The sequence below is a fragment of the Camelus bactrianus genome, chromosome 14 (genome assembly GCF_048773025.1).
Source record: "Camelus bactrianus isolate YW-2024 breed Bactrian camel chromosome 14, ASM4877302v1, whole genome shotgun sequence".
NCBI classification, from domain to species: Eukaryota; Metazoa; Chordata; class Mammalia; order Artiodactyla; family Camelidae; genus Camelus; species Camelus bactrianus.
Genome location: NC_133552.1, coordinates 5,865,493 through 5,890,107, shown reverse-complemented (window position 1 = coordinate 5,890,107; position 24,615 = coordinate 5,865,493). Strand labels below are relative to the sequence as shown.

The following is a 24,615-nucleotide window of genomic DNA, read 5'->3' as shown; positions in this document are numbered from 1 at the left end:
AATACTTTTATTGTGATGTAGCAGAAATCTTCGGACACCAGAAACAGACCAGAGTGTTCCATTACCCTTTAATTCCCTGACAAACAGTTTGAGCTGTATCTAGGCAAGACCCACACTGCTCTCAGCCTTTCGCCAAAGGGGAGATTCTTCAGTCACCCAGAGGTTCTGGACCCCAGAATTGTCACAGCTTACCTAGTGGTCACGGCAGACACGTGTACACAGAAGTGTCTGCCAAGTGCTTGTGAGGCTCTTTGGCTGTGTTTCCAGCCAAGGCGGGGGGGTGGGGGGGCAGGAAGAAGAGAGGCACTGTTCCCTCTGCTCTGAGCACCTTTCCTGAACCAAAATGGGGTGTTGCTGGTGGCGCCCAGCCAGAACCCTCTTGCCTCGTTTAGCACACTAAGGGTCAAATTTCTCCCTCTTGACAACAGAAACAAAAAAGCAAGCCGAATTTCTCAAAAAGAGACACTTTAAATACGGAATTTACAAGCTACGCAGTGTCTTCCCTACTGCACATGCATACACGTGTCCTGGACAGGATCATGCACAGAGGTCTTCGTGCGCCCTGCTTGAGGATCACGGGTGAGAGTTGCAGTTCGTTAGCCCCATTTGCTTTTCACCGAATGAAAAAGCATTACATGATGTCAGAGGGTCTCAGTTTCCACAAAGGGGAGTTTCCCAAGATTTTCTGCGTCAGGGAGTTTGCTGGGTAATCCATGCAGGGTCTGGAAGGATCCAGCCAGGACTAATTTTTCCATATTTTCTAATTTGAATCTCATACATGTATTTATTGATTTGTGTAGGTCTATTATTTAGACCTTTATAAAGTCAGTTTAACTTATTGAATGCCCAGCAGACTTGAGGCACAGCCCCTGGCTTAAGGAACTCGTGCCGGTACAAAAAGCCCTGAAATAAACTAACGAGATACTGGACGCATCATCGGTCACCGGGAGCACATGACTGAGAAGTGGTGTGGAGGGGAGGGCTTCATAGAGGAGGTGATGTCAGCCCTGCTCTGAAGCTCGAAGAGGAGTTTACCATGTGACCAGAGAGGGAATACTAGTCCAGTAGTGGTGACAGTCATCGCCTTCCTGTTGACTTGTGTTTGAGTTAGTTGCGTTTTATCAGAGCAAGTTCTTTTCCACACTCAGTGGTGAGCTGTGGGAGGGCAGGAGGCATCTGTCATCGCTGTCTCCTCCGAAGGACTTCCCACACTGTAGGGGCTCTGTCCCCAGTGGGCAGTGAGAACCACACAAGAAGGCTGCTTTCTTCACTGTGAAGCTGTAAGCAAAGCCCTTCTGAGGAACACTGACATGAAGAAACATTCACTATGTGAAGATGGCGAAGCTCAGATTTGAAATCGGCTCCTAAGCAGAAAGCGTAGAGCAAAGTTGGATGTCTAGTCTGTGGACCTGGTCTAAATAAACACAGAAGCCATTTCCTTTCACTGTTATGTGGCGTAAAGGTCCCTCATTGTGATCAGCGTTGGTGGAGTTGTTGATAAACTGCTTTGCCTGTCTTCTCGGGAAGGCTGCTGCCGGCCCCGGCCCCGGCCCCGGCCTCCGTGCAGCTGTGCCCACCAGCAACAGTGTCCTCGGGGCAGCTGATTTTTACTGCCGTGGATGGCGATGCACCTCTCCAGTCACTGTCTTCTCTGTGCTATGAAATTCCCCGCCGTCTTTCCAGGTCCTGCTATGTTAGCCCGTCTTGGAATTGTCTATGGGATAGAATTTTTTCCACATATGAGCCAAGCCTACTGTATAAATCAAAAGGCACTTCTTAATTTGCAGTTGTATATTAAATTCACACATATCAGATTGAAATTCACACTATTTTGCATTACTCACACTTAATGGTAATTTCTTTTGGCTATTGCCCTCAGGCTGTATAAGAATGAAAAAATAGATTTGAGCTCTTTATTTTGACTATGTTCACAGATTGTAAATCTAATTGGTTCCCTCTCTTTTTTTCTCTTAAAGTAACATACACATTACTCTCTGAACAAAGACTGATAAGTAGGGCAGGTTTGCCTTGTAACCATGTGCATCTCACCTCAATTATGCTGTCAGTTCACTTGGAAAAGTCATCTGTTTTTCTGCCTTAATTTGCTGCATCAAGTTGATGTGGACCCCTAATAGATATGCCATCCACCTGTGAAACAGTGAGAAAATTAGGTAATGCTTTAAGAGTGATCTATTTCAGAGCTGAAAGGGACCTTCCAGATCATTGAATCCAGTATTTCTCCTACGGAGCTAGACAATCTACTTGTTCTATAAGAAATTTTTAAAAACTTACGTTTTCATTTAGATGAACAACCACAAAGAAGTAGCAACACAGGCTGGCCCGTAGGGACGTCCTCTGAGCTGAGCACTGCTGTCAGATTTCAGAGGTCACATGACTTGAGTTCAGGGATAGGATCAAGGGTTCCTGCAGACACGTGGGAATTCAGTAATCAAGGAGTGGCCTCTGGATGATAAATCCACGTCTCTCTTTACCACATTGAACTCCAATCAGATCCATAGTGAACTGAGGGCCTCACTGCGACGACGGTGTCACGCCAGCCCCAGATTCCTGGGAGAGGCAGCTGGTGCTGCGTGTCAGGATGGCGGTGTATTTCTGGTGTCCATGTACTGAGTTACAAGGCTGCTGCTGCTGCCCGGAGCGCTCGTTCGTAGAGCATCAGTTAGCCAAGGCATCCTTGTCCTTCTCTGAGTGCTTCTCACACGTGCCCAGTGGAGGTGGTGGATCAGCCAGCTTTCTGCAGGTAAGACTAAAGCGATGAAATAACCCCCGGATTTCAGTGGCCTGCGATGGCCGAGGTGTGTTTCTTGTCCTCGTGTCCTCTGCAGCCCTGTTCTGGCTGTGGCTCTGCTCCATCCATTGTCTCTTCCTGGGACCCATGATACCTTCCATGGCCCCTGTTCTCGGGCAGAGGGAAAAGAGCAGGAGGGCCCAAAAGCACCCAGAGGCCCTGGGAACTCCTCTCCAGACACCATGTACATCATTTCTGTTACGATCCACTGGCCAGAACAAGTTGGATGGCCAGCCCTATTGTCAGCCGAACTGGGAAATAGTCTCTCCAAGAGGCATCACATGGCAGTGGGTAGAGATGTGTAATCCTCCCCCGGGGTGGGGTCGGGTTGGATAACCAGGAACCAGGTGCGCCCTGCACAGGCGGCACCCCCCACCCCCACCCCTGCCCCGTGACTCTGCACCCACGTCACTGCCGCGCATCCCTCTGGCTGACCCGGCTCCTCAGTTTGGCTTTCTGTTCTTAATGTTCATTGTCTCTTATTTGGAAGCTTTAGAATTGGAAAACCAGACAGCCTTAGGGCTGGAGGGACATCTAGAGATCTTATCTCATGTTCTTACTTTTCCAGTAGAGGAACTGAGGCCTAGCGAGGCGCTTGGCCCGGGTCACACAGCAAGACCTTACCACGGTAGCCTCTTCACAGCGTCAGCTTGTGAGAATGTCAGGGAAGAACTGCCTTGCTAATTGTAAAAGAAAACACCATTACGGTTCCTGAAACCATCCCCCTCCTGGAGCCAGAAATAACACAGAACCTGAGTGGTCAGTCTTGGAATGAAAGCTGGCTCATTTCTATCCATTGTTCTTCCCAGCCACACTCATGTGAGAGGCGACTAATTTCAATTTGTTACATAGCATCAACAGAGCACCAGGAGTTGTTTGGTACAAGAGTTAATTCACAGTTCTTCCAAGGCCAATTGCATGTCTATTTTAGAACCAGTCTGCACCCTGGGCTGATTTGATTTGAAATAAAACCTGTGTGGAGCGTGCAGCGTGCTTCCCTGCAGCCTTTGTGGAGGAACAGTAGGTGGGTGACACTCGATACCGGCCGCGTGAGGCAGGGGGAGAGCTGGCCAGTGGGTGGCCCATGGGCTTTTCACGTTCTCGTGGGGTTCAACCGATAGCAAACGACAAAGCCCAACGCTGCCCGTGGGAAAGGCGGATAACCTGTACTTCACCACTGCCTTTCCCAGCACCCCTCTTCTGCTCTTCAGAGATTTCAAGTTCTGAGGTCAATGACCAATGAAAAAGTGCTAAAATAGATGGAGGTTACTGGGAGAGCTCCCATGGGGAGGACAGTGATTGGGAGGCGGCAGAAAGAGGCAAAATAGGAGCAGCCGCCGCTTTGGGAAGGGGGTGCTTTCGGGGGAGACACGGGTGTTACTGCACGAGGGTCTTCCAAATAAGATGCAAGAGGAAACGAACGGGGTGATAGCTCGTGGGCCCCAGCAAGCCTTTAATGCACAGCGTGGTCCCTTCCTCTGCAGGGTGCTCCCGGGCAAGCACCCATGGATGCACGAATGCTTGGCATTCTACAATCTCTTAGATCTGCCACCAGCAAAATTTAAATATATGTTTGCATTTGTGATTGTCTTAGGCAAAACAGGTCACAGAAGGATGGAACCTCTTGTATTGCGGCCAGCTGGCTGAGGTTAAGTGGCACATCTTGGCTGTGCTCTGGGGTAGAAAGAGCGCCCCGTCCCCAGATGAGAGTTTCCACCTTCAGCCTGTGGCCGTCGGGGGGTGGGGGAGGGAAGGACCTGCTTCCAAGGAGTTAACTGAAAGTTGCTTTGTCCTCTGCAGACTGGAGGCAAGATTAGTCTAAATTTTGAAAAGGCCTCCTTCTGGTTTTTCACTCCCTCTCACGGCCTAAAACATCTTCTCCCTGGGAATCAAGTGCCCAGCTCCCTCACTCAGGTTTCTCAAAGCTCCCGCTTTAACATCCCACGCAGCCTGCTCCACATTGCATCAAAATGATCCGAGTCAGGGTACCTCTCCCCTACGTGGCAGGTGTTAAGAAAGCGATCTGATGCAGCTTTGTTGCACACACTGACATTGTGGCCCTTGGGGTTTCCTAGTTCTTCTAACAGTGAGCTCTGTTTACGTGTTGCTCCGATACTGCTTGTCTGCTCGAAAATTAGGAAGACAAAGTGGGACAATTGTTTGGTAACATTTCATTTGCGTTTGACTGACAGTTTGGCGCCATTTCAACAGCACCCAAGTGTAAACAACAGGCCTGAGTTTACTGTCAAGATGAGAGCCAGAGAGTTGGGTATTCCCATCTCACATTTTGAATTTCAAAGCAATTGCAATCTCCCCAGCCTTCTACTGAGAGAGAAGTGTGTGTGTGTGTGTGTGTGTGTGTGTGTGTGTGTGTGTGGGCGCGCACGCATCTTTGGGGATGGAATAAGAAAGGCACTTTGCCAAGGCTTTTGGCAACATCTTCAGTGATGTCCTTAAGGACAAGGTAGAGAAATGTCACCTGAATGGTAGTTCCGCAGGTTCTCGGTCAAATGACTACATCGAAGGGAACCTAGTGGCGGTCTGCTGGGCTGCAAAGAAGGCTTTAATGCCTTGCTGTTGGCCTGTGCTTGACCCTGCTCTCCAGGCGTTTTAATAGAAGGCGAAGATGAAGATACCAAATCTCTAGATGACCCAGAGCCGGGAGGAATGGATTGTATTTGAGATTATTGAAATGATGCTTAAAAAGAGCTCAGTAGATAAAAGGAAGGGCTGGAATGAGCAAAATGAAATGTAAAGAAATGCAATGGGGGTAGAAACAGGTGTAAAATCCTGTACCTGTTCATTGCTTGATGCACAAGTTAGGGAGACCTGCTCTGGTATGACAGTCGCTACCTGACAAAGGCCTGTGTGAGACTGTGTCACCTGAGGGGTTCCAGTTTCTCAGAAGTTGGTCATGAGGGTCCCAGAGGACCTCCAGGCAGGTCAGAGGATCTGGGATCTCTTGAGGGCTCTAGCCACCTAAAGCTAGGGAGAAAAACCTTGGAACCCCCCAGGCCCACCCAGTAATCCACCATTCCCAGAACTTTGCCTCTCTGGAGTCCAGCACTTATGAAGATGCACTACAGTTAGGTGATCTGTGCGTCTGTCTTGGCTTCTTAATTGTAAACTCCAGGGTAGGGACCGTGGTTTAACCCTTCTGAGTGCCTCTGGCCAAGTGCCTGATGCGGACACAAATTGGGGAGTCCAGGGAGCCTGCACAGGCAGGGAGTTTTGTCTGGTTGGTTGGTTTTGTTCACCGTCGCACCCACGGGACTTAGAACAGTACTTGGCACAAGGTAGGTCTCAGTGTGTATCTGATGAAAGAAAGACACACGGCTGCTCAGTGAACCTTCGCCATTCATTCTCAGCACGGTTGTGGCGCATCCTGTTCGTAAGTCACCCCTTAGTTATCCTAAAGCTTTCGGGAACTTCACACCCTTTTTCTTTTGCTTCTCAGTTCTCAGTTCATAGGACTAAAACGCTTGATGATCCTTTGAAAAGACATACTCCAGATGTAATGAATTCATCACCCTTTGGCAGGGAGTTAAGTGCACAGGCGGAAGTCTGATGGGTCTGGGTCCCAACCTGGAGATCTATTTATGAGATTTATGACCATGGGAAAATATCCTATTTTCCTGAAGCCTTGGTCTTCTCGTCTGTAAAATGTAGATGAAACACTTACTCCAGACGGTAGACAGAGTACGTGTAACACAAAGTACCATCTTAGTAAATGCCACTATTATTATTATTAGTTCGACAAAGCCTTCACTCAAATAAGAGCCACGAGTAAGAGAGGGAGAAAACTCTTCAGGAAGAACCAGGGAAAAAGAAATTGGAAGTTGCTAAAGGCTTGTCTTCAAGGTTTACTTCTTTTGTATGTCAGAGCACTTGCTCCTGTTAGACAGGCTCCTCCGGTGGGGGGAGTGGAGGCCTCCATTGCTGAGGGGCTCTGGTCTCCATGGTAACAGCACAGGAGATTCTGATGCAGGCACACCTGGTGTTCTCAGGTTGCTCCACCATATGGCACCTCATATATTTCATCAGGGAAGAAAAACCTACCTTGACCTCCCCCTACTGTGCAGGCAGGCACACACACACACCCCCGCCCCCCCCAGCACATCCCTCTCTGTCCAATCCATGGCCGCTGAAGCCGTGTAAGCTTCTGTCACAGAGATTAGAAACACAGTTCTGAGAGCCATTCAGTCAAACAAAGGGCCAGAACAGTTATTCTTGCTTCAAAGAGGTGCCCAGAAGAGAGGTACCTGACAAACACATTTGCAGTTCGCCTTTCTTTTCTCTGGGACTGACTCCGAATCCCTGGCTCCCCCGGTGCCCTCCGGTTTGCTAATAAAGCAGCCCCATTCATAACCCTGCCGGAAGCAGCATCACATCCTTGACCATGACTCATCTCACGACACCATTTGTAAAATGGCCTCTCAAATGCTCCCTGCGTATAAATGCCCATTAAATGCTCTGCTTTGAACTAGTTTTAAAAGAAAAAGAAAGATTTCCTGGTAGGGTTAAAAACATTCAGCCTGTAGTTGCCATGTGACACAACTAAAGAATTACGGCTGCTTAGAGCTTTCTGGCTCTGCTTCAGAAACAGATGTTTAACAACGTCATGTTGAAAGAGATGTCAGCAACTGGGGACAGAAGTCACCGTTTCTTGCCACACATCAAAGTCTTCCTTTTCACTGGGCATCTCACTGACTTGGTTTCTTCACACCGCCTTCCTGGTAAAGCCCGTTTAAATTAACCACGCATGCTGTTCCAGCGTGCTCGGGTGAACCACTGTGCCTTGTGTGTGTCATGCTTCATAAAGAGCCTTTGAAGACAATGTCTTAAAAGCCACAGTGAAGAAATTTTAGAATTTAGGTTCTAGAAACGTTGGCTCACTCACAGTATTCGTGGTGGTGTTTTAAGCTCCTTGGGTAGCCTGCTGAGTAATTAATAATAACCAAATGTATCCATCCACAGAGGAGAGTGAGCTGTGCTCTATAAAGTCTGTAGTTTGCGTTTGGAAACTGGCTCAGCGTGCAGGGTTCCTGGGTCATTACTTAGTTTTAATTTGTGGGAAAGGCATTATGCTTAAAGCAATAAAAACCTTTCCTCCCATGTCACGGCAACCTTTTGGCAAACTCACTGGCTCTTTCTCTCAGCTACTTCTCCACCCAACTTGGTCATGAGGGAACTTGGAGATTGCCTGGAACCCCAAGGGGAACTCTAGTCTCTTGGAGCATAGCTGATTGCTCATAAACATGCCAGACACCATCAGACCTCAGTTCTAGCCAATAGGAAGTAGCTGTATTCCTCCCAGCTGCTCCCTCTTACAACCAAAGGGCCATGGACATCACACAACAAAGAGGCATGAGAAGAAAGGCAGAGATGAAGGCAGACTTCCCAGGGTCCTCGGGACTCGAGGATCATCACAGTGGTGGGTCCTGGGATTTCTTTATTGCGTCCTGTGCATTCCTGGCAGGGCTCTACATAAGCTTCCAACCTGGAGATGCCAGCAGGCCCACACAGACCAAAAACATCCCTGCTCCATCCAAACGCCAGTGGAAAGACCACACCCACACCTCCACGTTTCAGCAGGACCAGACGGGGAGCTGATCCCACAGCCCCCTGGCCCGGGGAAGAAGGCTGCAGCAGCCCCCTTGCCCTGCTCAGCAGGGCTAAGCAGAGCTCTGATCGCTGACTGGGGGGAAGCACGTGGTGCTCTAATCCCCCCACTGGGTGCTATCTGTGCACCAAGTGGGGAGTGGATCTTCCATCATCTGCTCAGTGGAAGCAGGCAGTGCTCCAATTTCCCTGCCAGGGTAGTGTCAGTGGAGCCCAGTGGCTTAGTTGAGCCTCACACTTACCTGGTATCCAGAGGCAGAGTGAGGCGGGTGCAGAATGAGCCTCGCTGGTGTGCTCACCCACCGCTTCCACGTCCCTGGTGTTAGCAAGGCCCACAAGGAGCTGAACTTCAGCCCAACCCCGCAGCAGCAAAGCAGTGTGAGTCAGCCCTCCACCTCCCCACTGCCAGGTGTCGGTGGGGCCCTGGAGGGAAGCTGAGCTCACACCGATCCCTGGAGACAACAGGCAGTGAAAGTTCGTGCCCAGCTTTTTCTGGGAGGGTTATCAGTGGGGTCGGGCTATAAATCTATAGATTCAAGAGGCAGAGTGAAATCCAAATGGGGTAAACCCAAATGGTGTGACACCCATGGCAAGGCACATCATAAGCTTCTAAAAGCTAAAGAAAGAAAGAAAGAAAGGAAGGAAGGAAGAAAGACAGAAAGAGAAAGGAAGAAAGGAAGAAAAGGAAGAAAGGAAGAAAGGAAGAAAGAAAGGAAGGAAGAAAGAAAAGAAAGAAAAGAAAAGAAAAGAAAAGAAAGAAAGAAAAAATTTTTGAAAGCAGCTAAAGAGAAACAAGGCATTACCTATATGGGGACAACAATGGAGTATCAGCAGATTTCTCATCTGGAAATATGGCAGCCAGAAGGAAGTGGCACAACATTTTTCAAGTATTGGAAGAAAAGAACTGTCAACCACAAATTCTATATCCACTGAAAATATCATTCAATACTGAAGGGGAAATAAAAGACATTCACTGACAAAGAAAAACCAAGAGATTTTGTTGCTAGTCAACCTGTCTTTTTAGCATGTCTAAAGAAGGTTCTCTGGTATAAAGGAAATGATAATAGAAGAAGCCTTGGAACTTTAAAAAGAACATCAGAATGGGTAAAAATGGAGGTAAATCTCATGAGTTTCTTAAAACATAATTTGATAGTTGAAGCAAAAATTATAACACCACCTGATGTAGTGTTCACTATATTTGGAGGAAATACTTAAGAAAACTAACTTTTTAAAATAGGGAAGGTAAGGGGACCAAAATTAAAATATACTTCACTCAAAATAGTACCAGTACCACTGATACCAGTTGACAGTGACGAGTTATATATACAATAAATTATATATGTATAATATCTATCTGTATATTATTGCAACTATTAAGAAAACTTTGCAAAACAAAATATTCAAAAACATTACAAATATATCAAGATGAAATTGTAAAAAATGCCAAGTAACCCAGAGGATGGTAAGAAAAGAGAAATGGTGGAATTAGAGGAAACAAACGGAAAACGAGTAATAAAATGGCAGATGGAAGCCCTGAAACGTCAACAGTTCCCTTAAATATAATGTAGATGGTCTGAGTGCATCAGTCAAAAGACCAAAATGGCTGAATGGATAAAAGAAAAATGATCTAACATATGCCGTTTACAGGAAACTCACTTCAAATAGAACACGGGTAGGTTGAAAGTAAAAGTAAAAAAGGATAAAAGGATGGAAAAGATGTACCATGCAGGCTGTTCATAATAATGGGAAGCAGGAGTGGCTCTGCTGACATCTGGTAAAGCAGCCTCCAGAGCAAAGCAAATGACTAGAGACAAAGAGGACTATTACAACACGTGACCGCAGGCTCAAGCCCCCGGGAAGACACAGAGCAGTGAGATAAAGCACGGCTTTCGCTTTGATGACACAAACCTCCCTTCCTCACTGCACTGGAAGAGCCTTCCAGGGCAGGAGTCAAACCTATTGGTCTTGATCTCTCACCCCACCTGCCACAGGAGGTGCTTGAGAAGCATTTACCATGAACTTAGTGAAGCCCCACTGCAGTGCAGTCCGGCTCCCAAGGACGCCCCCTTCTCTAGGAAGGGCCTCGGAGGAACCGGGGACACTGTGGCCGTTTGCAGTGCCGCTGCAGGTGGTACCCGTCGCGTTGCCCTTTGAAGCAGGGCACGAGTTCACTCACTCACTTTAGACCTGAGGTGGCGGGGAGGGGGCTTGCTTTCCCAAAGTGCTATCCTTTGAGGTTTGACTTGAGTCTCTATGGAGTAGCTGGTCCCTAAATGTGGGGAATCTGCCCCTCAGCTGTGCCACAGGCCTCTTTGTAAGCCCTCCCAAAAAACCTAGGGGTTCTCATGCAGATAACGTCCCGGATCTCCTGAGAGGCATATGCAGATCAGGCCCCACAGTGACCCTACACATGAAACCATAGCCATAAATAATCCCAACTCTCAGCCATGCCGGGGTCAAGCAGCGTACCATTTGATTAAGTAATGCACTGAAATGCAGTGAGAGGTCCTATCTCACGATTGGAACGTAAATCTGGGAGAGACTGGCCAGGAATAAATAGAAACCTGTCTCAGTGCTGTCATTATGATCCTTGGTGGTTGGAAAGGAAATTATTTACTTGGGAAATCTCCACAGTGACATTATGAGATCACTGGTACATTGCTAATGATTCTGTGCTCCTGCTTTATAGCTTAGGGCCCCAAATTTATAGGTGTGATGGGGGGGCAGGTTTGCTGTCATCAGCATCCTTGGTGAGTGAGGCCAGAGCAAGGGAGACGGTGGCCGCAGAAGGGATATTTTCCTTGGGGCCTTTTAGGGGGAAGCCTGGAGTCACGGCCTCCCGGCCAGTAGAACTCAGAGGTCTGGTCCAAACATCTCCTGACCACGTGCTCCCGATGGCTCCATCCTGGGTCATCTCTCTACGTTCCGTTTTCACCGCTGGTGGTCAGACTTCAAACGCCGGTGGTCATCTTGCCATGATGCCCCCTACCCCGGCCTCCTCCTCATGCCCAGCCTGACCTGGTGGCCTTCCCATGGCTGCATCAACCACACACAGCGGGAGACTCCAGCTGGGCCACCCGCTGCCTCTCCACATGGGGCCAAGCCTCCTGGTTCCTCGTCCGTGTTGCCCCTCGGCCCTCGGGGACTTCTGGTCTTGTCTGCACCCCGACTTTAGGATTCATCTTGGCTTTCACTTTTCTTACGGATCTCTGGTTTTGACCCTTGACGTTCCCTTGGACGTGTCTACATGGGCCCCCTGGCTGCTCTTGGTCATCACCCACCCAGGCAATCGCCTCTTTGAGCAAACCGCCCCCAGTGATGCCCCAGCTCCTCACTCCTGTCCTCATCCATCTTCGTGCAGCGAGAGTCACCCCCAAATCCAATTTAGTCTTCCCGTAGCCTCACCGTGATAGGAGTGACCATACTCTCTGCCCTCCCACCTCCCTCTGTGGCCTTCATGCTGAGGTGGGATGGCAAGGTTTTAAAAGCGGGCATCCTGGAGGAGCTTACTGTTTATCTATTTTATATAAAGTAGTTAGTGTCATAGGGAACTGTATTTAATACCTCGTAATGGCCTATAATGAAAAGGAATACGAAAAGGAGTACATATATATATATGAATACATATATATGTGTGTATATATATATATGAATCACTATGCTGTACACCAGAAATTAACACAACATTGTAAATCGACTATACTTCAATTAAAAAAAATTTCTTTTTTAAGTGGGTATTCTGGAGGCAGGCTGCTGCCTGGCTGCACACCCCAGCTCTCCCTCTCTCGCCGTGAGATGCAGGGCAAGTCAGGGGCACCTTCTTGGCCTCAGATTCCTTGTGTATTAAGTGGCGATCACAACAGTGGCTACCTGAGAGGGGCATCGGGAAGATTAAATAAATAAATCACATAAAGCGTTTAGAACAGGGCCCAGCACACAGTAAGTGCTACACATTTGCTCTTTTGCTAAGTGAATCTTTAAACGCTAAGCCAGCCGTGAACCACTTAGTATGTCATTTCAGGAGCCCCGTCGTCACGTCATGCCTTGCCTGCCTGGCCACCCAGCCTGGACGGGAAGGCGAAAATCAAAAGCAGGTTTAGGAGAAGGGGAGGGAGCTCTGGATGCTTTTCTGCCTGTAATTTTCAAAAAGAGCTCTCTGCCCTAAAAATGTTGCACTTCATATTAACTCCTGAAGCAGATGACTCTTGAAGAACCACTGTAGAAGAAATGCCTAGAAAAAGTTAGTACCATTTTCTTTCATTCTGATTCTCCTCTGTCAATTGACACAGAATCTCATCGGAATCTTAGCCCTAAAGCTGTTCTGATGGGCACTGTCTCTGCTGCCGCTGGCTACTGGTCGCCCTGCCCCCCCTGGCTCCTGGTCACCCTGCCCCCAGGCTCTTGTCTCTCAGGGTTGAGCTGTCATTGCTTCCTTAACTGTAGGTGGCCTCTACACCCTGCCAAGGTTTGCATTTCTTGCAAGGAAGACCCTCATTTTTTTTGTGAATTTAAAAAAATTTTAATATTTATATATATGTGTGTGTGTATATATATATATATATATATATATACATACACCTTTAATGGAGGTCCTGGGGATTGAACCCAGGACCTTGTGCATGCTAAGCATGTGTTGTACCACTGAGCTCTACCCACTCCCCCAACCCTCATTTATTTTGCAATATTCTTGTGCTCCAAGTTAGTTTCCTTTCTCTAGCGGAGGAGAGAAGAAAGAGGTGCTTCAAAGCTGCTCGTTGACATGGAGGCAGACAGAGTCCCAGGTAAGGCCTGAAGCGGCAGTGAGGCCAGCCCTGTCCGCTCACTGCGGGCCTTTGACGGCCAGAGCCCAGCAGGGCCATGCGGCCCACCTTCCGGCCCGCCGTGCCGCCGGCACCCACCTGTCTGGGCTGCTTCTGGGGCTGGTGCCTCAGGCTTTGGCTTGGGGCTATTTCCCAGGATGGTGGCTCTGGTTCTTTGTCCCAAACTGTCCTGGCCTCCCAGCTAGGATCTCTGCAGACTCAACCCCACAGAGAACACTCTTGTAGGGGCGGAGCTCAGATAGTAGGATGGGAAAGAGGGAGGGGCTGTCCTTCCTGGGGCCAAGCATTGGCGGTGGGGGGGGGTGAGGCAGGGGGGGTGGATCAGAGAGGCTTCCTCAGGAAGGTGATGCCTGACCCGAGTCCTAAAGGACCAGTGAGGGGTGTTTGCCTGTAGACAGCGAGGTGGCCGGGAGCGGGATGCCCATTCCAGGTAGAGGACACACCCCGACCAGAGACGAAGCAGCACAGGGGTGTGTGCGGGGAGGGGTGCAGTGACGGGGGGAGGGGTGTGTGTGGGGAGGGGTGCAGGAACCGGGGAGCGGGGTGCAGTGATGGGGGAGGGGTGCAGGAACCGGGGAGCGGGGTGCAGTGATGGGGGGAGGGGTGCAGTGACCAGGGGAGGGCAAAGGGCACCCAGGGCTCCTGGGCTCACTCTGGGTGGAGCCCCGATCCTCAAGGATGCTCAGCTTTATTCTGAAAATCATTCATTCCGGGCGGTCAAACAGCCCCGGGTCTCTTACCTGTAAAAGAACATGAAGCCTCCCTCCACAGAGCAGGGTCATCTTCGGGGTCTAACAGATTTGAAAACCACAGCTTTAACCTCTGACACATTCCCTGCTTGGCGCCGGCCAGCACTGCTAAGCCCGCTCCTCTGCTCAAGAAGGAAACCTGAAGACCCTTCAGGGGAAGCCTCAGAGAAGAGGCAGGTGTTCAGAGGGAGGCCTGACAAGGGCCTATAATTAAATCATGCTGACCCGCCTCTAGGAGAAGCCAGACTAAACTAATTCTACCCTCCCTCGAGGCAAGAATTCCAAAGAATCATCCTGGACAGATCCTCTAGTAATGTATAATTATCCATTATGATTAATTAGCTCGCTAGACACCCGTATTTAATGAGTGAATCAAGAATTTATTAAATGGTATCTGTACGAGGCACTGCACGTCCCGCAGGGGATGCAGAGGAGAGTGAAACGTGGTGCCTGCCCTTCAGGCGCTCATGATAGGAGAGGCGAATCCATGCACAAACCCCCAGCACTGTGTGATATGTGCCTGGCATCACAGCTGTGGCCACGTGGAAAGGAAGATGCTAAAGCTCCTGGCAAGGAGCTGGGGTCTTGAAGGATGAATAGGAGTTTAACTGGTGAGCAGAGTGGGAAAGAACCCTCTAGGCAGTTGCAATGTCATTTTCTAAGCATGAAGTTATGAAAAACCACGGTGTGTATGGGGACTGTCAAGCAGAGGCTCATTGATCCACAGCGCATCCTGCTTTCGCCACCTTGAGAGCCCCCGGCAGACACACTGATCCACCACGGCCATCTCTCCCTCTTCTCCTCCCCAGAGGTCTTCCCCAGGCAGCGGTCACAGATCTGCAGAGTCAGTGCTTAGAAGGAGCCCCTTTGCTTTGCCATTTGGGATACAGACTTCCGTGTTGCTGGATCACCAGGTGTTTAGAGGAGAATGCAGGAGGCGGGGCAGTGGTTTGGGGCCAGGATGTAAAGAGCCTTACATGGCATTCTGAGTTCCTTCTGTTGGTGACAGAAAGCCAACAGAGTGTTCAGGCTGGAGCGTAACACAGTCAGAGCCCTGTTTGGAAATACACTCTGTACCCCGTGCGTTCTCCGCCTCAGCGCTGCAGCTCACTGGTGTGCGTGGGCAAGGACCGAAGGTCGCAGCGTGAGGTCTGCGAAGGGCATCGTTCTCACACAGGAGGGACGGATTTAACAGTAGCCGCATCGCCTCTCTCACTCACCCAGGGGAGGCGACAAAGAGGCCGGAGTTGCATCGGCTGTGCTGAGAATTCCTTTGGATCTTGGCATCCCAGCCCTGCTCTGTCGGCACCTGCTTGCCGTTTGGTGACATCTTTTCCTGGTTCACGTGACTTTTCTACGCCTTTCCCTCTGAGCTTATTTATCGTGTCGGCTTAACTCGTGCTCCCTTTATTCCGACAGTTCTGCTGCAGGGGCGCACGCCCTGGCTTGGCCTCTTCCTTCTGGTGCTTGCACTCCTCAGAGGTGAGGCTCGGCCCAGGGGCCCACAGGTCCCAGAAGGTAGCAGCTTCCTCTCTGCTAATGCGTGTTCCCGGGAAGCCACAGTCCAGGCCCCTGTGTGTCCCCAAGGCCCGGGACCCACAGAGCCACTGCGGCCCCCCGGAACTGATGTCCCTGCTCAGAGCCGTCCCTGTAAACGCTCAGTGCCCAGCTTGGAGGCTCCAGGCCTGGGGCGAGTCCTGTTACTTCCGTCAGCTCCTCTGCTCGGCTGGGCTGGGGACCGACATCACTGAGACCTGGGCCTGTTTCTGACTGTTTCTGTGAGGGCAGGTGAGCTCGGATTGTCCCAAGGCAGCGTGGGACAGGCTAGGGCTGGGCTTAAACTCCTCCAGGACACCCTCATGCTCTTGACTCAGCACCACAGTGCCGTGCACCAGCCCCCTCCCACCTCCCTCCACCCCTCCCAGCCCCACCCCCCACTCCCCCACACCTGCACCCCACCCACCCACCCCCTCCCACCGCCACCCCACACCCCACCCACCCACCCCCTCCCACCGCCACCCCACACCCATTTTAACCATTCTAATAGGTGCACTGTGGCATCTCATTGTTGTTTCAATTTGTGTTTCCCTGATGACATATGATGTGGAGTATTTTTCATTTGCCGATTCATCATCTGCATATGTTCTTTGGTGAGATGTCTGTTAAGGTCCTTGCCCCATTTTAAAATCAGGTTGTTTTCTTATTGTTGAGTTTTAAGAGTTCTTTGTGTATTTTGGGCAACAATCCTTTATCAGAACTGTCTTTTGTAAATATTTTCTCTCAATCTGTGGCTTGTCTTCTAATATTGTCTTTCACAGAACAGAAGTTTTTCATTTTGATGAAGCCCAACATATCAGGTAACTCATGGATCTTGTACGCGGGGTTATGTCTGAAAAGGCACCAGCACACCCAAGGGCATCTGGGCTTTCTTCTCTGTTACCTTCTAGGAGTTTTACAGGTTTGTGTTTTACACTTAGATCTGTGATGAATTTTGAGTGAATTTTTGTCAAGGGTATAAAGTCCGTGTCTAGATTCTTTTCACGTGGATGTCTGATTGCTCCGGTGCTACTTGGAAAGACTATGTTTGCTTCATTGTGTTGCCTTTGCTCCTCTGACGGACGTCAGTTACCTGTGTGTGTGGTGGTCTAGTCCTGGGCTCTCCGCTCTGTTACACGGATCTATTTGTCTGTCATTTCACCAGTACCACACTGTCCTGGCTACTATAGCTTTATAGTAAGCCTTGAAGTTAGGTAGCACCAGTCCTCTAACTGTACTTCTATTTCAATATTGTATTGGCTATTTGGGGTCTTTTGCCTCTCCACATAAACTGTAGACTCAGTTTGTCAGTATCCACAAAATAACTTGCGAGATTTTGACCCAGATTACACTGACTCTACAGATCAGGTTGGGAAGAACTGACATCTTGACCATATTGAGTCTTCCTATCTGTGAACACAGAATACCTCCCCTTTATTTAGTATTTCTTTGATTTCATTCATCAGAGTATTGTGGGTTTCCTCATATAGATCTTATACATATGTTGGCAGATTTATTCTTAAGTATTTTTTTTTAGTTGCTAATGTAAATCGTATTATGTTTTGAATTTCAAATTCCATTTGCTCATTGTTGGTATATAGGAAAGCAATTAACTTTTGTATATTAACTTTGTATCCTGGAACCTAACTATAATTGCTTCTTAGTTCCAGGATTTTTTGGTTGATTCTTTTAGATTTTTTACATAGATGATTGTGTCATCTGTGAATGAAGACAGTTTTATGTCTTCAGTCTCAATCTGTGTACTTTTTATTTTCTTTTCTTGTCTTATTGCATTAGCAAGGACTTCCAGTATGTTGAAAAGGAGTGGTAGAGGGGCCATTCTCGCCTTGTGCCTGATCTTAGAGGAAAAGCTTCACATTTCTCATCTTTAAGTTCAATGTTAACTCTAAGTTTTTTTGTAGATAGTTTTTATCAAGTTAAGAAAGTTCCCCTCTATTCCTAGTTTACTAAGAGTTTTTATCATGAATGGGTGTTAGGGTTTGTCACATGCTTTTTCTGCATCTGTTGATATGATCATATGATTTTCCCCTTTCAGTCTGTTGATGTAATGGACTATACTAATTGATTTTTGAATGCTGAACCAGCTGGGATATATCCCACTTGGTCATGGTGTATAATTCTTTTCATACTTTTTTGGATTCAATTTGCTAATATTTTGCTATGGATTTTTACTTCTGTATACATGAAAGATGTTGGTTTTTAACTTTGTTTTCTTATAAAGTCTTTGTATGGTTTTGGTATTAGGATTACGCTGGCCTCACAGAATGAATTAGTAAGTATTGCCTCTGTTTCTAAACTCTGAAAGAGATGGTAGGAAATTGGTATAATTTCTTCTTTAAATGTTTGATATAATTCACCAGTGAACCCACCCGGGCCTGGTGATTTCCATGTTAGGAGGTTATTAATTATTGATTCAATTCGTTTATTAGATATAGGCCTATTCATGTTTTCCATTTCCTCTTGTGTGCATTTTGACAGATTGTGTTTTTTCAAAGTATTGATCCATTTCACCTAGGTTATCAAATACATAAGCATACATAACTGAATACATTGTTGCTATTATTTTTAAGAATAATAAAAATTAGGGTTTTTTTTTTTTTACTTTCACTTATTCCTTCTTTGATGTTCTTTCTTTCTTTATGTAGATCTGAGTTTCTGACATATTATTTCCATTCTCTGTAAAGAACTTCTTTTGGCATTTGTTTCAAGGCAGGTATACTGGCAGCAGATTCCCTGAATGTTTGTTTGTCTGAAGAAGTCTTTATTTGTCCTTCACTTTTAGGGGGATAATTTCATAGGGTATAGAATTTCAGGTTGGTGTGTTTTATTTCTCTCAATACTCAACAAGGAGCAGTAATATTTTGAAATAAATATTTTTTTCCCCTTTTCTGCATAGTAGGTCTCAACAGTGGGTTTAAAATATTCAGGAAGCCATGTTATAAACAGCTGTGCTGTCACCCAGACTTTGTTGTTCCATTTGCAGAGCACAGGCAGAGTAGATTAAGCATCATTCTTAAGGACCGTAGGATTTTTGGAACGGTAGTTAGCATTGGCCTCAGCTTCAAGTCACCAGCTGCATTAGCCCCTAACGAGAGTCAGCCTGTCCTTTGAAGCTTTGAAGCCAGGCGTTGACTTCTCTCTAACTGTGAAAGTCCTAGATGGCATCTTTTTCCACTATGACTGTTTCATCTACACTGAAAATCTGTTGTTAAGTGGAGCCACCTTCATGAATTACCTGAGCTCGAGCTTCTGCATAGCTTGCTGCATTTTCTGCTTCAGAACCTGTCGCTTCCCCGTGCACTTTGATGTTACGGAGACAGCTTCTTCCCTTCAACCTCATGAGCTAACCTCTGCTAGCTCCAGACTTTCCTTCTGCAGGTTCTTCACCTCTCTCTTCATTGACCTGAAGAGTTAGAACCTTGCTCTGGACTAGATTTTGGCTGAAGGGAATGCTGTGGCTGGTTTGATCTTCCATCCAGACCACTCAGACTTTCTCCCTATCGGCAATAAGGCTGTTTCGCTTTCTCATCATTCACGTGTTTACTGGTGGAGCACTTTTAATTACCTTCAAGAACTTTTCCTTTGTATTTGCAACTTGGCTGTGTGACTCAAGACACTTAGCTTTCGGCCTGACTCGGCTTTCGACGTGTCTTCCTTACTAAGCTTAATCATTTCTAGCATTTGATTTAAAGTGAGAGACACGTGACTCTTCCTTTCACTTGAACCCTTACAGGCCGTTGTAGGGTCATGAATGGCCTGATTTCAATATTGTTGTGTCTCAGGGAACAGGGAGGCCTGAGGAGATGGAGAGAGATGTCCTGTCGGTGGAGCTGTCAGAACACACGTTTATCGATTAAGTTCACCAGTTTATGTGGGCGTGGCGTGTGGCATCCCCAAGTAACATCACAGATCACTGACCACATATCCCTATAATAAATACAGTAATAATGAAAACGCTGGGGAAATGGCACCAATAGGCTTTTCTATGCCCCGATTTATAAAAAATGCAGTATCTGCGAAGCGCTTAAAGCAAAGTGCAATAAACCGAGGTCTGCCCATAAGCCCATCAAAGCATTCTTCATCTCTGTTACAGGGCCTTTTATCTCCAGCATTTCTCAGGATTCCCATCGCTCTGCTTACATGGCCCATCTGTGCCTGTGTGCTGTCTGCTTTACCCAGCAGGGCCCTTAGCATATGAATCAGAGTGGTTTTACATTCCTGGTCCGATAATTCCAACAGGCCTCCTGTGTCTGGTTCTCATGATAGCTCTGTCTCTTCAACTGGGATTTTTGCCTTTGGTCTCGCTTGTGAATTTTTTAACAGTCAGACACGATGGGCTGGGTAAAAGGAACTGCTGTAAATGAGCCTTGGGTTATGTGGTGGGGGGTTGTGCGGGGAGGGGAGGTGTTTTGGGTTCTAAGATTTGGTGACAGTGTTTAAGTGAGTTGGTGGCTCTGGACTGTGAACTTCATAAATGTTTCTGTTTTTTTTTTTTTTTCCTCCCCCTTGAGGTAGAACAGGAGGCTAGAGTGGGCTGGAGGTGGGAATTTCCCTTCCCCAGGTCAGCCAGGCTCTGCAGACACCCCAGCAGGTCAGGCTCCGGCTACCTGTTAAGGTCTTGGTGAGAAGGGCAATATTTCAGCATCGTTCCTTTCCCTTCCACTGCTGGAAGCTCGGAGGGGACTCTGCTCTGGTATTTACTGTGGGAATGTGGCTGAGCTCCTGGAGAGAAATCTCACAAGATTGTGGGCCCCGCCGAGGCCTGGGTCTCCCTGCAGTTTTTAACTCAGATTTGTCTGCACGGAGGCTGGAGGGGTTTGTCAGTCACCCCTGAGGTCTGCCTCCCCGCCCTGGTTCCCGAGGACCATCCCCACTCAGGTCTGCTCTGGGCAGCCGCCCTCCCTGAACCTGCCTGTCTGTCTCTCCAGTCTTGGGGGCAATGGTTTGCCCTGTGTCCTCCCCTCCTTCTGTTTGGGTCCTACAGAGTTGTTGGTTTTTCAGTCTTTTCAACATTTACTTGCTTTTTAGGGCAGACAGGCAACTTCTAAGCTCCTTACCTACAGAACCAGAAACCAGAAACCAGAAACCCCATCCTTTCCTTTAAAAGTTTAATTTCAATATATTTTAAAAGCATTATAAATAGCTATTTATACAGTTTTTTTTATCACATACATAGCTGCAGTCTTAAAAATCTAAGAAGCAAAAGAAATTATTTAATTTATTTTATAGATTAAGAAACTGAGGCTCAGAAAGGTTGGGCACCTTTCCTAAGGTCACACAGTAAGTAATTTAATAATCTGACAATAATAAGGTTTTAAATCACTATGGTCAAACCTAATCTGTAAGAGTCCTGCCAGACCATGTGGTTAGTGAAGGTCCTGGTGGCTTAGCAGCCAAGCAGCTTTTGCAAACACGGATAGGTTTATAGGCTCTGTTTGTGTGTGGGTGTGTGTACACGCATATAAGATAACTTTGGACCACGTGGTCCAAATTTTGGACCTGTTTCAAAAAATGCTTTCCTAACCTGTCTTACCAGAACCTCTAATAAGGTTTTCTCTCGCCTCACCCATTTTGCCCCTCAGTATTGCTGTTTCCACCATAAGGCTGCCTGGTTTTAGTTGGCATTAATGAGTTACTGGCAGATTCACAACCACGTGAGTCTCTTATTAGGCAAAAAGTTGTTTGGTTTTAATTTTTCGGTAACCCCGTGTTTAACCATCCTAAAATCAAATTGTCTTCTTCAACCCAAATGAGCTATTTCCTTCTTAGATCCAAGAGCTTTCAAGCTTTGAAGATAAAAAGGACAGGCTGTCCTGCAGCTCCAAGCTTTCCATGACAAGTTGCTGAGACAGGAAGTGAATTTGCCATCCCTCATGTGTCCGAAGGAGTTCATGCTGGAGAGGAGGGCATGGTTCCAAAGTGGCCACCCTGACTTCCCTGAATTGTGAGACACCTAACTGCTCCGCAGTCCTCCGAGTCAGAGGTGAGCCCGAGACGGAACTGCACCGGACGGGCCCCAGCTCTACGTCCGGGGAAGGCGGAGTGGAGAACACAGCTGAGAAGCACACCTGTGCCCAGATCAGCGGCCCCTTAAAGGAAAAGGGCACCATCACCTGGAAAATGGGCAGCTCACCTGTGTCAACGACTAGAGGCTAAACGATGAACATCCTCACGTAGAAAAACTTGATTAAAATACAAATTCAATAGATTCATGTTTAATCTTCTCAATGAAAACTGGAAAGAAATCACCCACACATTTGTCTTGCTCAACAGAGCCTTAGAAGAGGTTAACATAGAACATTAAACATCATCTATTAAAGAATTACATTTCACAATAGTGAGTAAAAGGGAAAAAACATGAGCCAACAAAGGACGCTATTCTTCCCCCAGTTTATTTCCATGCTCAATCTCCACTAGTAGTTACAAGAGGAGAAAAAAGACAAAGTTAAAAGCTCTTAAAATTGAGGATATAATAGGATTGTTTTTTCTTGTGAAATACTGTTTTCAGTCTGTTTATTTCAATGTCAGGTTAGTGTGTCACCTAAGGTTGCTCTTGGGCCCCACCTACCAGTTTGGCGCTAAATAGGGGTGGGTGATGGGGATGGAGGGGACGCCAATGTCATGCTGCCTCCAAATGGAAACCAGTCGAAATGACACCTTAGAGGGCAAGGACCCTGATAACTGCGCTCCATGGCTTTCCCAGTGGCCCCAGGACTTTCAGTCAATAGGCACATATGAGGCTGGAAGACTGTGTTAAACGACCGTGGTGCGTGTGGAAAGGAGGGAGACCAGTTCTGCTCTGTGAGTGTTTGCAAGTGGAGCACATAATGCACGATGAACCTGATTGCTAGTATAATTAATAGAAAGATGACAAGTTGCTGAAAAGCATGCATTTAGTTAATGACTACTTTGGACAGCTCCCAAGTGTTTCAAAGGCCCATCCAGGTGGTCCCCAAACAGATTTGCCCAAAGGCGAAGAGTAGGGGTGCCGGGGTCAGACTCTCGGCAGGGCCATGTTCTGCCACCCCTGCCACTTCTGGCCGTGTGACCACAGCCAGTTACCTGACCCCACTGGGACGCATCTCTAACAATCTGTGAAATGAGAACAGCGCCTTGGCAGGTGGGTGTGAGGGTGAGATGAGTTGGTGTATGTAAGGCGTTTGCACAGCGCTGTGCACAGTGACTTCCCCTCCACGCTCTCCTCTCCCTCCTGGGTCCCCTTGTCTCCTCCAGCGGCACCTTTCCTGATGGGGTCACGCTGCCGGTATCCGGACTGTGGGGCGTCCTTCCCTGAGCCCTCTCACCGTCCTACAGATCCCTGCTCAGTTCATCTTCATAAAACACCACTTGGCTTGACATCACTTTCTCCAGCTCAAGAATGTTCAATGGCTCCACATTGCCTATAGGAAAAAAAGACTGAACTCATTGGCATGATATTTAAAACTCTCCCAAGTGGGCCCCACCTGCCTCATTTCCCCCTCAGACACTGTATCTGTTCTCTCTTCCGAGGCTTGTCCAGTTTCTCCTGCAGGGAGGAGCTCGCACCCTCTTCCATGACCCCTTTCAGGACTTCCTCTGTCAGCCTGGGCTCAGCCCTTGCAGCCCAGAGCCAGGGCTGCTGGCCCCATCCCTTGACTACATATGTAGTAGGCTAAGTGACAAAGGGATCAAAATCAATACAAACATCTTTTTGATGGATTGACCTTTTTATCATTAAAAAATGACCTTCTTTATGTCTCATAACAATTTTTGTTTTAAACTCTATTTTGTCTGATATTAATATAGCTACTCCAGCATCCCTTTGGTTACTGTTTGCATGGTTTATCTTTTTCTATCTTTGACTTTCAACCTATTTGTGTCTTTGAATTTGAAGTATATCTCTTGTAGATAGCATACAGTTGGATCATTTTTTAACCTACCAATCTCTTTTACTTGGAGAGTTTTTAATTCATTTACACTGAACATAATTACTGATGAGGTAGAATTTATCTTGCCATTTGTTTTCTCCATATATCTCATGTCTTTTTCAGTCCCCTGTTCCTCCATTGCTGTCTCCTTTTATGTCGGATACATATTTTCCAGTGTATCATTTTAAGTCCTTTGTCATTTGTTTAACTATATATATTTACACTAATTTCTCAGTGGTTGCTCTGAGGGTTACAATCAACTCTTCACTTACAAGAATCTAGTTTGGATACTTCAGTAGCGTACAAAAACTTTGCTTGTAAATAGTTTCATTCACTTCCTCCTTCGATATGCTGTTACTGCCATAGAAATTATACCTTTACACAACTGTGGCTCAACAACATAGACTTTAACTATTGTCCTAGGCAAATGGCCTTTAAATCAGAGAGGAGAAAGAAAGCGTTACAAGCCAAAAATGCATTTATACTGTTTATCATATTTACCTAAGCAGTTACCTTTACTGATGCTACATATTTCTCCATGTGGATTTGAGTAAATATCCAGTATCCCTTCATTTGTCCGAAGGATTCCTTTTAGTATTTCTCATAAGGTCAATCTGTTAGCAACAAATTCTCTCAAGCTTTTTTTTTAATTATTTAAACCTGAGAATGTCTTAATTTTGCTTTTGTATTTTGAGGGGTATTCTCTTGCTGGGTGTAGAGTTCTTGGGTGATGGTCTTGTTCTGTTTTGAACATGTCATCCTGCTGTCTTCTGCCCTCCATGGTTTTTTATTTTTTATTGAGGTGTAGTTGATGTACAATATTATATAAGTTCCAGGTGTACCACATAGTGATTCACAATTTTTAAGGTTGTATTCCATTTATAGTTATGATAAAACATCATCTATATTGTACAGTATATCCTTGTAGCTTATTTATTTCTTACACAGTAGTTTGTACCTCTCAGTCCTCTACTCTGATCTTGCCCCACCCCTCCCCTCCCTGCTGGTAACCCCTAGCTGGTTCTGCGTATCTATGAGTCTGTTTCTTTTTTTGCTATATTCACTAGTTTGTTTTATTTTTTAGATTCTACATATACGTGATATCATGTAGTATTTGTCTTTCTCTGTCTGACTTATTTCACTTGTAATAC

General features: G+C 47.0%; 1 protein-coding gene across 1 annotated transcript in view; it reads left to right on the top strand.

Moving 5' to 3' along the window:
* Positions 1-21,795, top strand: part of KATNAL1 (katanin catalytic subunit A1 like 1) — a 95,478-nt gene extending 73,683 nt beyond the window's left edge. The window contains exon 10 of the mRNA XM_074378002.1: positions 21,327-21,795. Coding sequence (XP_074234103.1) covers positions 21,327-21,349 — 23 coding nt within the window. The 3' untranslated portion in view covers positions 21,350-21,795. The remainder of the gene's footprint in view (positions 1-21,326) is intronic.
* The last annotated feature ends 2,820 nt before the right edge of the window (positions 21,796-24,615 follow it).